The 16,244-nt window shown below is 39.4% G+C and overlaps 1 protein-coding gene across 6 annotated transcripts in view; it reads right to left on the bottom strand.

Moving 5' to 3' along the window:
* glrba (glycine receptor, beta a) overlaps positions 1–16,244 on the bottom strand; it is a 28,329-nt gene continuing 12,085 nt past the window's right edge. For 2 of the 6 annotated variants that reach the window (XM_084402306.1, XM_084402305.1), the window contains exons 8-11: positions 9,250–9,402; positions 7,734–7,882; positions 3,560–3,712; positions 1–1,498 (exon numbers count right to left, since the gene is read on the bottom strand). In XM_084402306.1, the coding sequence (XP_084258432.1) occupies positions 1,202–1,498; positions 3,560–3,712; positions 7,734–7,882; positions 9,250–9,402 (752 nt within the window). In that variant the 3' untranslated portion in view covers positions 1–1,201. Of the gene's footprint in view, positions 1,499–3,553; positions 3,713–7,733; positions 7,883–8,018; positions 8,090–9,249; positions 9,403–16,244 lie in introns of all 6 variants that reach the window. The other 4 variants (XM_084402304.1, XM_084402303.1, XR_014626501.1 and 1 more) reach the window with 3 other exon arrangements.

Here is a 16,244-nt window from a genome sequence, read left to right as displayed (position 1 = left end):
GCAGAACCCATGTGCAGTTTATTAACATAAACGTAGACGAAATATACAATAAACAAAGACTTTGACATGAACTAAACTTGAACAGAAACACAAACTTTTTACACGATTACAGACAAGGGAACAATGAAACATGAAGCATAAAGTAAAATAAACCATGCAACCAAATCAAAAACAACATGACAGTTATAGAGTAATACTGAACGTAATACATCTGTCCACTGATGAAGCCCAGTCCTACAAACACAAAAATAATGTATTCTTTAAGTATTTAACTAGTATTCATCTAGATATCTCCTAAAGGAAATACCAGCGCTTGCTAGGCAGTAATACTGTACAATTTGATGTACTCTAGTCTTTCTGCATAAAAGAAAATGCTGCAGAGCCGTTGTCATGACAGTGATCATGTGTCTTGTTTTCAGGCGGCTGCACACAAGATTCAGCACTAGTGCAGTGTAAAGGCAGCTAAAAATGGCTAAATGCAAGACAGGAGTAATTCATTCAAGATGTACGAAAGAGGACAACCAGTTGTAATTCAGTATGGAAATATTACAACATGATTGCCGTTGGTTACGATTTATGTACAGAGCATTTTTATTAAAGCACATATATTAGATTTTGACTGAAATGATCTTCAAAAAAGTCCGAATGTATGTTGTTTGTATGAGTCTGTACATTAAGTTGCTAAATTAATATGAGAAGTTTAAAACAAATCCCCGAACAGAATGTCAACGATGCAAACATATGATTATCCCAAATAATATAGACAAGAGAATGCAGTTGATAAAGGATCTTTATTGTACGGCTCAATAACAGCAGTTTAATCCCTTTTCATCACAGACTTATATGCAATAAGCCCATTTTGAAAACTGCATGCTGCCTTTGTCCAGATCTTATACAGTCCTTTATTCCATAAGCACATTCTCGCCTGAGTTTATAAACAACCGATATTTATTGAAGTGTTGGCATGGGACACTATCTAGCAGCCTGGGCCAAACATGGCTGAACACACACTGTCTGTACAGTCATGCTGCTCGTATTAAAGACACACATCTCAAAAAGCGACTTACAAGGAGAAATACAAATAAGCAGGACTATTTAACAGACATCAAAGTATGTAAAGGATGAACATTTCGACACTTTGTTCATGCTTAATCATCGCCCTCATCAACATAAATGCACACGCACACACACTTTGTCATGGTTACAGGTAGACAGACCAGTAAATAACATTGAAGAAGAGGAAAGTGAAAGGGAACAGAGCGCGTGCGTAGAGATCAACCCGTTTAGCAGCGGACGGAATGACGGGTTTCGGAGGTGAAGGCTTCTTGTTGTTCTTGTTCTGTGATTTGCCGGAGGCATCTGTGACCTCTATGGGCTTGCCGTAACAGTCGAAGTTTGAGAGTTCGAAATCTCGCGGGAGAGAACCGACAATACTGAAATCATTTGAGCGCAGATCTGATTTAGAAGTGCACACCTTCTTACTGCGGTTTTCCACAACCTACAAAAGCGTGAAACACACAAAAGACATTTAGAAATGTAGACATCCATCTATCTATGTATCCATCCATCTGTCTGTCCATCCATCCACTTATCCATCTATCTATCTATCAGTCCTTCCATCTGTCTACCTATCCAACCATCCATCCGTCCATCTGTCTACCCATCCATCCATCTATCCATCCGTCCTTCTATTTATCCATCTGTCCATCTGTCTACCCATCCATCCATATCTATCCATCCATCCATCTATCTATCTATCAATCTGTCCATCTGTCTACCTATCCATCCATCCATCCATCCATATATCTATCTGTCTGTCAATCTGTCTACTCATCCATCCATATCTATCCATCCGTCCGTCCATCTGTCTACCCATCCATCCATATATCTGTCAATCTGTCTACTCATCCATCCATCCATCCATATCTATCCATCCGTCCGTCCATCTGTCTACCCATCCATCCATCCATCCATCTATCTAGCAATCTGTCATCTGTCTACCTATCCATCCATCCATCTATCTATCCATCCATCCGTCCATCTGTCTACCCATCCATCCATCTATCCATCCGTCCATCTATTTATCCATCCGTCCATCTGTCTACCCATCCATCCATCCATCCATCCATATCTATCCATCCATCCATCTATCTATCAATCTGTCCATCTGTCTACCTATCCATCCATCCATCCATCCATATATCTATCTGTCTGTCAATCTGTCTACTCATCCACCCATCCATCCATATCTATCCATCCGTCCGTCCATCTGTCTACCCATCCATCCATCCATCCATATCTATCCATCCATCCATCCATCTATCTAGCAATCTGTCATCTGTCTACCTATCCGTCCATCCATCTATCCATCCATCCATCCATCCATCCATCTGTCTACCCATCCATCCATCTATCCATCCGTCCATCTATTTATCCATCCGTCCATCTGTCTACCCATCCATCCGTCCATCTATTTATCCATCCGTCCATCTGTCTACCCATCCATCCATCCATATATATCCATCCGTCCGTCCATCTATCTGTCTACCCATCCATCCATCCATCCATATCTATACATCCATCCATCTAGCAATCTGTCCATCTGTCTACCTATCCATCCATCCATCTATCTATCCATCCATCCGTCCATCTGTCTACCATCCATCCATCTATCCATCCGTCCATCTGTCTACCCATCCATCCATCCGTCCATCTATTTATCCATCCGTCCATCTGTCTACCTATCCATCCATCCATATCTATCCATCCGTCCGTCCATCTGTCTACCCATCCATCCATCCATCCATCCATATCTATCCATCCATCCATCTATCTATCAATCTGTCCATCTGTCTACCTATCCATCCATCCATTCATCTATCCATATATCTATCTGTCTGTCAATCTGTCTACTCATCCATCCATCTAAATATCTGTCCATCCAACCATCCATCTATCTGTCTACCCATCCATCCCCTACCCATCTATCTGGGTTACTGTGTTAATCAGACAAAGTATAGAGAAAAGGAAGTCAAAACCAATAAGTGTATTGTCAATTCGGTCAGTTAAATGCAAAATGAAAACCGTATGATTGGAACACTATTTTATTCATAAAAAAACTTCAATCTCCTGCCATTTCAGTCATCCTATCAAGACATTTCTCTTAAATATTGTTTTTAACATGACCTCTACCCCTTATTCATACACACACGCACGTGCACACGCACTTGTGAACCCCTGTGCTGCTCTGTCATAGCTTCAGGCCTCAGTGCTGTCGGGTCACATTACTCTCAGTCCCCCAGAATCCTCTGTTCTTCTCTGCACCCATGTCCCACTGAGCACGCCCAGAGCAGTAGACTCAATTACAGCCATTTCATCTCCCCATGTACCCATTAACACACACACATTCATCTTACATAAAGAGAACACATACACACATCATACATAGAGAGACAGTCACACACTCATAAATGTATGTGAATACAAACATTAGAGCACACACACATGAATGCACACATTCATCTTACTTAAAGGAATACATGTGCATACTTACACTGACCTGTAGTGTGCTGACATGTACAGGTGTCCCACCAGTACCATTGGCACTGTTAGTTTTGGGTGGTATCTTGCTCTCTCTTTCTATTCTAGCTTTCTCTTTCTCAGCCATCTTTATTTTTTCTTCTGCAATGCCTCTGGGACTGTTCAACATCACCTGGGACATAGCACAAAAAAACAACAACACTTGGACACTTTAGGGCCACTTACACAGAATGTGTTTTTCCATTGTACTGCACTACTTTTCGATAGTTCTTTCTATGTAAACACGTTAGACCAATGTCTTTAATCTTGTGTCTTACGTCTTTCGCAGCGTCTCGCGCATGACACGCCATTCTAAAAAACACAGCACTCAATATTAAAATAAGTTCAACTTTTAAAAACCAACTCTAGACCTCTGGATCATTCATTCCACTGACCTGCGACTCACGTTTTTTGACCACAAAAATGAGTTGTGTCAATTTCCCCTAAGCCACACTTTTTGTACGAATATGAAGTGACATTTGTTTTAGAGAAGTAAAGTACGTTTTTAATCAATACATTTCACGAAAACAATTTTGGACACTTTATGGCACTCAAACTTCATAAATAGTGTTCATATTAAAGGCACACTATGCAAGATTTGTACCTTAATATAACAGCTTCGAAATCATTTAGATGGTAAACAAACTCGTAGTAGGGCGTATCATCCCGATAGCAAAGTGGGGGGCAAAACCAGCAATGTAGGTTTGAGAGGTAGCGCCCCAACAAATCACGACTTGCTTTTCGGCACGACGTCACATACAACAACAACATATGAAGCAGCCTCTATGAAAGACACTAGCACGCATTTCAGATGTGAATCATGGCAGAGTCGACGAAGAAAGCGAAGCAAGCGCGGTCGGAAGAGTCAAGGAAGGGAAGGGGGGGGAATCAGGCCGTGAGTGTAGAGACGGCTCTGCGTGAGTGGTATTTACGATAGTAACGTTAAATACAAGTACTCCCCAGCGACTCTAGGGGTCGCTGTTTGAGAAAAACGGAAACTGCATAGTGTGCCTTTAATAAGATAGACTAAACCAGTGTTACTCATTGCCCTTTATGCAATTAACCTGAAAGCTTTAAGTCCCCCTGTAGTCATAATTTTATCACTTAAAACTCATATTTGATCACCAAAATGATTTTTCATTGAAAAAAATGTCTTCATGCCTTAAAATAGCTTAAATGTAACTCTACACCCTTGCCTCATTTAAGCCCTGTCCACATGAACACGGGTATTTTTAAAACCGCAGCTTTTTCTATGCGGTTTGGCCGTTTGTCCACACGATGGATTTGTCTGCCGGAAGCTAGTTATTTTAGTCGATAAAGTTTTAAATATGGATATTTTTCTTACACGAACGTATCGCTTCGATTCAGACGGCCTTTATTAACCCCCCAGAGCTGCGTGGAGCACTTTCATCATGGATGGATGCACTTTGATGGACTAAAAAAGCCATTCACTGCCATTATAAACCTTGGAAAAGCCAGGACATTTTTTTTTATATAACTCCGATTGTATCCGTCTGAAAGAAGAATGTCATATACACCTAGGATGACTTGAGGGTGAGTAAATCATGGGCTTATTTTCATTTTTCGGTGAACTGTTCCTTTAAAGCATATTAAAAACACCACATAGACATATAAACAACATTAACAACATTGTGACTTGTTGGTTAACTGGTATAAATGTCCAGTTTAAAATAATATTAGGGCCATTATGGTAGCAGTCTTCTTCTAGCCTCCTCCTTTCTCTCTTTTCCATTGATTGCTCCTGTAGAATCAAACATATCTCTACTGGTGGGGAAAAAAATGCCATTTTTAAAAATGATTATTACTGCTGTGTTGATTTTACAATTCATATTTATAATAAATATTTATTCACACACAAAAAAATCTGATAATATTTGTAATGCAGGAGGTTTTCTGTTATCACTCTAGGTCACTTTTCAAATTTCTTAATGTTAAGCACAAAACTAAGAATAAATGATTAAGTAATTGCAGAAAGTAAAGTGCAGTATTTTCTGGCTCTGTGCTCCCGGAGCTGTTTTTTTTTTAGGATTGAAGGACAATGTAACCACAGGAACTGTATATCTGTATCATGGTTCAGAAGGATTTCATTGCTTCTTAGTAAGGATTTTTATTGCGGTTGCTGTTCTGTTTTCAGGCTTTGATTACTGATCTATTTTCTCCTCGAAAAGAGTGCATTTCCATGTCAGCCTTTTTTACTTTCCTATTTAAGGAACAGCTATACAAGACATTTTGGGTTCTGGGATAAAGTTTTAAGAGTCAAATTCAAACACACTGGGATAGAAATCCTGCTAATGTATCCAAAACATATGGCTAAAAGACTGGAGTAAGACAGCAACAAGAGTTCTCATCTCCACCAGACGTTCTGCTCACATTACTCCTCTGTTTCATGACCTTCACTGGCTACCCGTGGCATCACGTATTCACTTTAAGGTATTACTTCTAACGTTTAAGGCATTAAATGGTCTTGCACCTTCATATCTGTCTGATCTACTTTACTCTTACCGCCCTGCCCGGTCCCTTAGATCAGCTGAACTTGGTTTATTGTCCGTCCCTCGTTTCCGGTTGTCTACTGCAGGTGGAAGGTCATTTAGTGTTAATGCTCCTAAATTATGGAATTCACTACCCCTTACACTTCGTAATATCTCATCTGTGGCTACATTCAAGACTCAGCTAAAAACATATCTATTTAACATGTATTTTGGATAATGTGACTTTATGTGTCCTTATGTGATTGTAATGTGTGTAAATGCATTGTAATGTACAATTTAAAGCGACCTTGAGCTAAGGAAAGACACTATAAAACTTCTTCTTGGAGTGAGAAAACATCAGTATATTGCTACATGAGCAGAAAGCAATCGTTTAAAGTGGCAAACTGCTAATCAGTATTAGCCTACAGTTTCAAGAACTATTTAAAACTATTATTATAAATAAATAAATGTAGAAAACATTGGTCTCTGCTATCATTATTACTGTTTTTAATAAAAAAAACAAAAAAAAACAGAAAAGGTCATTCCTTGCGTTGATTTGGACTTTGTGTCATGTCTTAGAACACTCCTTTTCTGTGGTAAATTCACTGTACTGTACAACCTCTTCTGGTTTACTACTTTTAGTGATAGAGGTTTGCCTCAGCAGAAAGACGGGAAATCTCATACAAACAGATCCAACATAACAGATCTGTTGTGCAAATAACAACTTGCACATAAACAACACAAACTGTTTTGAGTGGTGCTGTCCGTGGTGCTGAACATCATTATACATAATATTCGCTCATGTTGCTGAATAAGAGATAAATACATACACAAACAAATACAGATATGAGATATAAATATAAAGGTATATATATATATATATAAAGATTCCTGAAGTTGTACAAACTCATGTGAAATAAATAGCTCTGGATAAAAATTAAGAGACCACTGCAGAATTAGCAGTTTTTCTGGATTTACTATTTATATGTATGTGTTGAGTACATTTTTTGTTTTTGTTTTATTCTATAAACAAGTGACAACATTTCTTCCAAATTTCGAATAAAAATATTGTCAATTAGACTACAGCAATTATTTACAGATTTATTAATGTATTAAAACATTTTTTATTCTATCTGTAAATTTGTGAAATTATGCAAAAAGTATTAAAACTGCATTTTAATTACGTGTTTTTAGGGTACATATAATGTTAAGCACAACATTTGTGCTTAAGCTTAAGCACACAACATTAAGTGCTTAAGTAATTTAGAGTTAAGCTCTAAAATATACCTTAGCAAGACAAAAGTCATTTTGCTATAAAATTCAGTGTCACTCTCACCACAGAACGTTATTAAAATACATAATTTAAACAAGGCTGAAATGAAAATCAAATTTTCACTGTGATGAAAATGTTCATGTTCAGAAAAAATGAATGACAAAAAAATACAGAATTCTGTTGTGATGCATTTTATCCACTGTTGGGTACTGTTAGCAGAAAAATAAACTAGTGAGAGTGTGAAATGTGTATTTTAAGCAAGTTTATTTTAAGCAAGTTTAGTCCACAGGGCCCAAAGTGTGAAACACCCATATAGTGTGCTGAAGCAGCTGTTAAATCTGTAGTTCTGCAGTGTTTCAATGCAAGACAACAGCAGACATGTGCATACACACCTGAACCACAGCGTACTCCACAAGAGAGCCAAAACCATACAGCAAACAGGCAATCATCCAGATATCAATGGCTTTCACATAGGAGACCTTAGGAAGTTCAGATGCTAGAGATGTACACTCAGACGAGAGCGACAGAACAGACAGAATACCTAAAGAGAGAAAGATGGGGGAAAAAGAAAGACACATTTGTCATGTAGTTGCATTCATGAATCACTCCACTATGCCCTGATCTTGAGCAGATATCTTGAGTTTCCTTTAATAAAACGCTTTAATTTTAAAACTGACCTGGAATTGACAGCCATCCCTGGAATGGACAGATGAACAAATGAGAGAAAGGAATGAAGGAGAGGTGGAGCCTATGAGAGGAGGAATATGGAGAGATGAGAGAGGAAAAAACGGGTTGGATTTCGGGTAATCATGGTAATGACTGACGGATGAAGTTCCCAGTGCAATTTTTTTTTTTAAATCTGTGAAACAAGTTCATGGCTATGAATCATTGTGGAAAATATTGTGATGTAGTGTGTTTAATTCAAGATTGTTTCGACAATTGCAATTAAATGCATGTGTTTTGTTTTGATGGCTCCCAGTTTATTTAATAAAGCTTATTTTTTGTTAAATAAAAATGCTTTAAAAAATGTGACTAATTTTGTAATCATTGCGTACGGTTAGCTCCCCCCCCTTGACCACACCATCCCTCCTAAAGATTTTTACAATTCGACCACTGGATACCTTTCAAGTAAGAAATTAATACTTGTATTCTGCAAGAATTTATTTAATTGATAGTAGTGAAAAAATCTATTTCAACTAAATGCTGTTCTTTTGAACTTTCTATTCATCAAAGATTTCTGGGAAAAAATGTTGGTTGCACTTTATTTTACAGTACATGCACTTACAGTGTACTTACCTTAGAAAGTACTGGTTAATATAAGGTAACTACATGGGTTAAGATTAGGTTTAAGGGTAGGATCACGGTTGGCACCTAGTTATTACCCAGTTATTGTAATAACTATAAGTAGTACACAGCATATACATAGGGAACAGGGATGTAAAATAAAGTGCTACCAAAATGTTTTATGATTTTCAGAAATATCAAGCAACACAACTGTTTTCAGCATTGATGATAATAATAAGAAATGTTTCTTGAGCAGCAAATCAGCATAAAAGAATGATTTCTGAAGGATCATGTGACACTGATGACTGGAGTAATGATGCTGAAATTTCAGCTTTGCCATTACAGGAATAAATCACATTTTAAAATATATTAAAATAGAAGACTTTAAAATGTAATAATATTAGTGTTTTACTGTATTTTTGTGAGCATAAGTGACTTCTTTCAAAAAACATTTAATTATTAGGAATTGCTATTACCAAAGCCTACAGAGCTGATCACCATGGTCACATAAAACCCCATGGCTTATAAAATCATTAAATGGGCAATGTAATGAAGAATAGTATCTCTGATATGGGTCATCGAACACAACACAACAATATCAGCTCCATCTGAAGGCTGACTCACCTAAGGGGACTCGGGCTGCACTGGCGTCTGGGTTGATCCAGAAGGACAGCCATGATAGGACGACAATGAGCAGGGTGGGAGCATAAACCCCCATCAAGTAAAAGCCCACCTGCCTCCTCAGAGTGAAGATGACCTCTACACATGTATAATAACCTATACGTTTTGAGAGGGGAAACAAGAGAGATGCATACAATTATATGAAGTTCTTGGAAACGTTGCACCATATCTTCATAATTTACTTTGCAACAAGGTGCATATGTAAAGCTTTTATTGTTTTATCCTCGTCCCAGAACTTACACTTTCAATCTTAAAATATAAAAATCCTCATAAAAACATTGCATTAATAATCTTAGCAAAGACAAAGAGTGATATAAACAAACCATTGTACTTGGTTACCCAAGAGACCAGGCACTGTTAAGTGTAAAATGTGAACAGAATATTTTCATTGCATGTATTTCCAATCAAGATGTCATTTGACAAAATATTACAAAAGTGTACAAATACTCAATTCTGTCTTTAGAATGAATTAAATACTGGCTATGAAATTAGCCTTAGGAAGATAAAAAATAGTGAGTTTGAAACATGTGTTTTCTAAAAGTCTACAGGGCCAGAAGTTGCCCATAGTTTAATCATTCTGATACACTCCACCAAATTATAGATTCAACTGATACACATTCTTATTTCAGTGCTCATGTGTCAGTGCTGTGTGTTTGTGTGCAACCATTTGCAGATTCCCTATAGGAGTTCATCTGTCTCCTGGGATCACTGTGAAATCTCTGTTGAACACTGAACATCTGTCAAAAAACCATTAAATAAAAAAATAAAAATAAATATATATCACACTGAATTAATCAGAGGAGCGCAAGCTTTAATTCCCCACATTAAATGGAGCAGAAATTAACTCATTAAGGCCAAGATTTTCCCCAGAAATGCCTTACATTCAATTATTTTCACATGAAAATACTGTGCATACTGTATAGCCATACATATTTGTGTTCTTTTGTCTTATGTCTTTAATTTATATTATTATTATTATAAGTTATTATAAGTATATGATGATAAATAATGATGATGAATAATATACAGCAACTTTAGTGATCATTGGGCATATGGACAAAAGTATTGGGACATCTGAGCATTACAAAAACAGGGATTGTAATGACATCGTATTCTAAACACATAGACATTAATATGGAGTTGGTCCCCCTTTACAGCTATAACAGCTTCCACTCTTCTGAGAAGGCTTTCTGCTAGATTTTGGAGTGTTTCTGTGAGAATTTTAGCCCATTCATCCAGTATAGCATTTGTGAGGTGAGGCACTGATGTTGGATGAGAAGGCCTGGCTTGCAATCTTTGTTCCACTTCATCCCAAAGGTGCTGATGGGGTCGAGGTCAGGGCTCTGTGCGGGCCACAATTCAATAGGAAAAAAATAAGGGGTTTTGCCAGGTGCATTACTGAAACTGCCAGGTGCACTTCTCAACACAATGAAGTTGGAACATGAATTGACCACCACATGGATACACTGTCCAGAATGTTGTCAAAAGCTCTTCCCAATGTTGTCGTGTTTTTTTCTTTTAACCTTTATAGTCACCTCAAAAAATATTCACAGTGGAAGAAACTTTAGCAACGGTGCAGTGAGTTCAAATGAATTATGTTTACAACCGGATCAGAGTGCAGACAAAGTTGTAGAATAATATTTGACAGATTTCTCTGATTTATTAGCATTACTGAAGACATTCATTACCTATATGTAATAGATAACACAGACACTCCTGATTACTCTTAGAAGCACAATCTCTAGTGTTCAATTTAAAGCGGTATCATCAGTCATACGGATCATCAGTCAAATGAAGAACAGAACAGTGCATTTAGAAACACAGGGCTGAATCGCTGACTTGTACATCATGTGGTGATATTATCATCACTGTGAAAATATAAAAATATGAAACTATGAAAAATATGATTTTTCTGAAGTAGCACAAGCTTTGAGCTAAGAGTGACCGTATTCCTGTAAAATAGTTAAAGAGATTATTAAGACCAGACAAATGTTTTTATTGTCTTGTTTGTGGTGTAACTGTGTTATTGTAAGTATATGATGATAAACAATGAGGATGAATAATATACAGCAACTTTAATGATCACTGGGCATATTTACATGACCGCGTGAACTAGAGGTGCTAAGGGTGCTGCTTCAGCTGTTTCACCACATTGCTGGAATTTAAGATGACACACCTTTTAATTTTCCATCTTTATTCATAAAATTACTCTAAAGACTATTTTGTTTATATATGTTGTCGAATATGTTTTTTTGACTTTGAGAAATTAATTTAGGCTATTTCAAAAGCCAATTTCGCATGGAGTGAGTGACGTGACTACACTGGTTGAGGACCAGCGTGTCTCAGAACTCATTTGACACTTATGCATGTTCACACAGATATCGGTGAAAAACTAAATATAGAGATCTTGATTAAAGCATTCATTGGCATCAGGGGCCGTTCACACTGAATCGTTTTTCCATTCCTCTGTGCTACTTTATTTACATTGCTTTTCTATGTAAAAATGCTAGACAGACATGTTCAACCATTGCGCTCGCGTCTTTGCTGCGTCTCGCGCATGACACAGCGTTCTAAAAACGTGGCGTTCAAGTTAAAATAAGTTCAACTTCTAAAAAACGTGTCTCGAGACCTTGCGTTTTTCCCTCATTCCAATGGCCGTGTCTTGCGTTTTTGCTTTGAAAGTTTTTGCTTTTTAAAATATTTGGATCAGTTAATAGAATTAACTTGATGTAGCAGATTTAATACCACAATCAACTAACCTGTTTGTCCAACGAACTCTTAGTATTAATTATTTATTAATTCTAAAAAAATAAATTTCTGGAGCAAGGGAAATAACTTTCTTACTGTACAGTACTACTCAGAGCATGCAGCCAAAATCTGCATGATTAGGGACTCCAGTATATGAGTTTGAAACACAAACAACTTTACATGTGACATGAACAAGACTTTATTAACTAGACTAAACACATACAGTAGACTAATTTAACACACACATACATGCATACATGCATACAGTTAAACAATGGAAAGAGACCTGAAGCAGAATACAGGAAAGCAATAAGTTATAGCATTGTTTGAAATTCAGCAGATCAACAACCTTGAGCAAACCATCAGTTTCTTAGTCCTAACACTTTTCTTCAAAAGGCGTAGGGATACTTAATGTATCAAATAAAGAGACTAAGGCTCACACTTGGCATGTTTGGTTCGATTATAACGAACCCAGGTGCCATTGTTCTGTTAGAGAGGTTCATTTGAATAAGTGTGAATGCTGCCATCCAAACCCTGGTGTGCACCAAACAAGCGGACCAAGACCACTGAAAAGATGGGTCTCGGTCCGCTTCCAAACGAACTCTTGTGCTTTTTGAATGATATAGGAACGCAACACAAACCAAATACATGTAAACAAACCAAAAACAGGAAAATGAGACCCTAAGAAGGACAGAATGCTCACGCATATATAGTTTTTTTTCTCGTCATAGTCGCGAGTTTGCCCATCACAGTTCAGTACAGGCATCAGAACTGCGTCTCCTCGCAGCAGATTGTTTGTGTATGTGACGGAGGGTTTCCCGCCGCTGTTTTGACTCCTTTACACATTTCTCAGTATAGCATTTGTGAGCTCAGGCACTGATGTGGGACGAGAAGGCCTGGCTTGCAATCTCCGTTCCAGTTCATCCCAGAGGTATTTGATGGGGCTGAGGTCAGGGCTCTCTGCAGGCCAGTCAAGTTCATCCACACCAAACTCATCCAACCATGTCTTAAAGGGGACCTGTTATGCAAAATTTACTTTTGCATGGTGTTTGGACATAAATGTGTGTTGGCAGTGTGTGTACACAACCACCCTATAGTGATAAAAATCCACTCACTCCTTTTTTTTTAAATCCCCATAAATCATAAGCAGTGTCTCCCAATGACCTGTTTTCAGCCATGGGGCTGGTGTGACATCACAACAGCCACAGGCCCCGCCCATGAGTGTTGACAGACACTGCCGTTTTAACATAGAACTGCCCTGATTGAGTTCACAGTGAGTTGTACACATCCGCCATTGCTGCACTGACGAGAATGTCTCCCAAGCGTTGTAGGTGTTGTGTGGCTGGATGTATTAATCCACATAGCTCTCTCTCTATTTACTCCCGAAATCTGAGTCAGCCACTAAGGCTCAGAAGAGGTGGATTGATTTTGTTTTCAAAGAAAATGCTCCCTCAACTCTACCGAAATGCGTTTATGTACTTGCGCCTTCTTATACTGTGTTTACTCAGCTCTTACGGTGATTTTCTGGAGTAAAACTGACGCTTCATCTTTTGTGTGATGTACTTGTACTTGTGTGATTAAACTCATCAGTATATTTTTGGGGACGGGGTCTGCTACAGCAGGCTTGTATTAATAGTGGATACAAGCAGATGACAAATACGTTATAACCGTAATTAAACTAAACTATACCTGTTCCATCTCCATACAGCATATATTCTCTGACTCTGAAGGCATTATTGTCCGACTCCGGGTCAGAATGAACACGGTTACTGAGAGTTTCTGTTTTGATATTATCATCGTTCCGTGAGATGAGATTGTTCTGAGACTGAGCGCGAGTTCGTGAGGCTCCGCCCCCTGTGCCGTGCAGCAGCAGCTCATTTGCATTTAAAGGGCACACACTAAAACGGTGCGTTTTTCTCAGCCCCAAAAGGTGACAATTTAAAAATACTGTAAAAAATTATTTGTTGGGTATTTTGAGCTAAAACTTCACATACACACTCTGGGGACATCAGAGACTTATTTTACATCTTGTGAAAAGAAGCATGATAGGTCTCCTTTAATGGACCTTGCTTTGTGCAAGTTGAAAGCATAGCATTGTCCAAAATGTCTTGGTATGCTGAAGCATCAAGATTTCCCCTCACTAGAAGTAAGGGGCCTCGCCCAACCCCTGAAAAACAGCCCCATACCATTATCCATCCTCCATCAAACTTTACAGTTGGTACAATGCAGTCAGGTATGTAACCTTCTCCTGGTATCTGCCAAACTCAGATTCGCCCATTAGTCTGCCAAACAGAGAAGTGTGATTCGTCACTCCACAGAATACATTTCCGCTTTTCCAGAGTCCAGTGGTGGCGTGCTTTACACAACTCCATCTGATGCTTGGCATTGTACTTGGTGATGTGAGGCTTGCATGCAGCTGCTCTGCCATGGAAATCTATTCCATGAAGCTCCTGCCGCACAGTTTTTGTACTGATATTAACGCCAGTGGATGTTTTGAACACTTCAGCTATGGAATCAGTAGAGTGTTTGTGACTTTTACCCACCATGTGCTTCAGCACTCAGTCACCCCACTCTGTTCACTGCTGTTCCTAAATGCTTCCACTTTCCCATAATACCACTTACAGTTGACTGTGATAGCAGAGATGAAAACTGATTTATTGCAACGGTTGCATCCACAGTACCATGCTTGAATTCACTGAGCTCTTCAGAACAACCCATTTTTTCACAAATTATTGTAAATGCAGACTGCATGGCTGGGTGCTTGATTTAATACACCAGTGGCAATGGGTCTGATTAAAACACCTGAAATCAAACATTAAGAGGTGTGTCCCAATACTTTTGCCCATTTAGTGTATCTCTACTAGGGATGTTGCGGTGAAGGAATTTCCCTTGCGGTAATTTTGAGTGGCTCAATATGGGACGAGAGGAGATTTTTTTTTCACTGTCAGCGAAGGGCAGTGCTGGAGGGACGTGAGGAGACTTTTTCAATATAGATTTTTCTTTGCCCGATGCCAGGCGACTCTTTCCAGAGAGACCTCTCTCTCCCTGGGTCATCCCCTGATATCAGACGTTTATGGCCATCGACTTTGTGACGGCCATACGTCGAGTATCTGCATCAGAACCAACTTGCATTCCCGTGTTCTGCTGCCACGGGCCTGCACAAAGAGACAGGTAAGTGTGACGAGCCGAGAAAGCCTGTCTTCCTCCGCTGTCACCAACCCCTGTAATGTGGGCCCCCGGAGCAAGGTAGGTGTGCTACTACACCATACGCCACGGTTTCTTCGGGATGCTGGGCCTACTGATGTGGCAGAACCTGCTCCACCTTGCCGCGAGCCTCCCACCCTGGGTATCCCGGATGTTTTTCCATTGGTGCTTCTTGTGCAGAGTCTAAATGTGTGGTTAGCGCTGTCCTAACCGTCATGTTGGCTTATCAACATATCGACTTGGCTATGTAATTCAGTCCACCAGGTACAGCATTGTGCACTACTCCTGCGGGCAGAGATCGCAGTCCTTTTAAAGAAGGACCTGATAGAGCCTGTCCCTCCAGCTGAGATGAAAGAGTTTACAGGCCTTACTTCATCATACCCAAGAAAGACGGTGGGTTGCGACAAATCTTAAACCTGCAAGTACCGACTCGGGCCCTGCACAGGCTCCCGTTCAAGATGCTCATGCCGAAACACATGTGGACGTGTCTGGCATCAAGATTAGTTTGTGGCGTTAGACCTGAAGGACGCGTACTTTCATGTCTCGATCCTCCCTCAGCACAGACCGTTCCTACGGTTTGCTTTCAAGGGTCAGGCATACCAGTAAAGGCTCCTCCCTTTTGGGTTGTCCCCATCTCCTTGTGTCTTCACGAATGTCGCAGAGGCTACCCTTGCCCCTCTCAGGGAAGTGGGCAATTTGCATACCTGGGATCTGCAAGCCCTCTCTTCTCTATCAGAAATTCATTCCAAGAGTTTGGCCTGGCATAGTCTCCTGTTGTCCTGAGACCCCGGCCAGGCTACGTGCCCAAAGTTCCCACTACTCCCTTCAGGGACCAAGCGGTGAACCTGCAAGCGCTTTCTCATGACGAGGGAGACCCAGCCCTGTCCTTGCTGTGCCCAGTGTGTACTTCACGCATATACTTTGAACGCACACAGAGCTTCAGAAGATCTGATCAGCTCTTTGTCCGCTTCGGAGGTCAGCAGAAG

Source organism: Rutilus rutilus, assembly GCF_951802725.1.
Source record: "Rutilus rutilus genome assembly, chromosome: 2".
NCBI lineage: Eukaryota > Metazoa > Chordata > Actinopteri > Cypriniformes > Leuciscidae > Rutilus > Rutilus rutilus.
The sequence above is the reverse complement of the archived record's forward strand: the minus strand, read 5'-3'. Positions and strand labels throughout refer to the sequence as shown.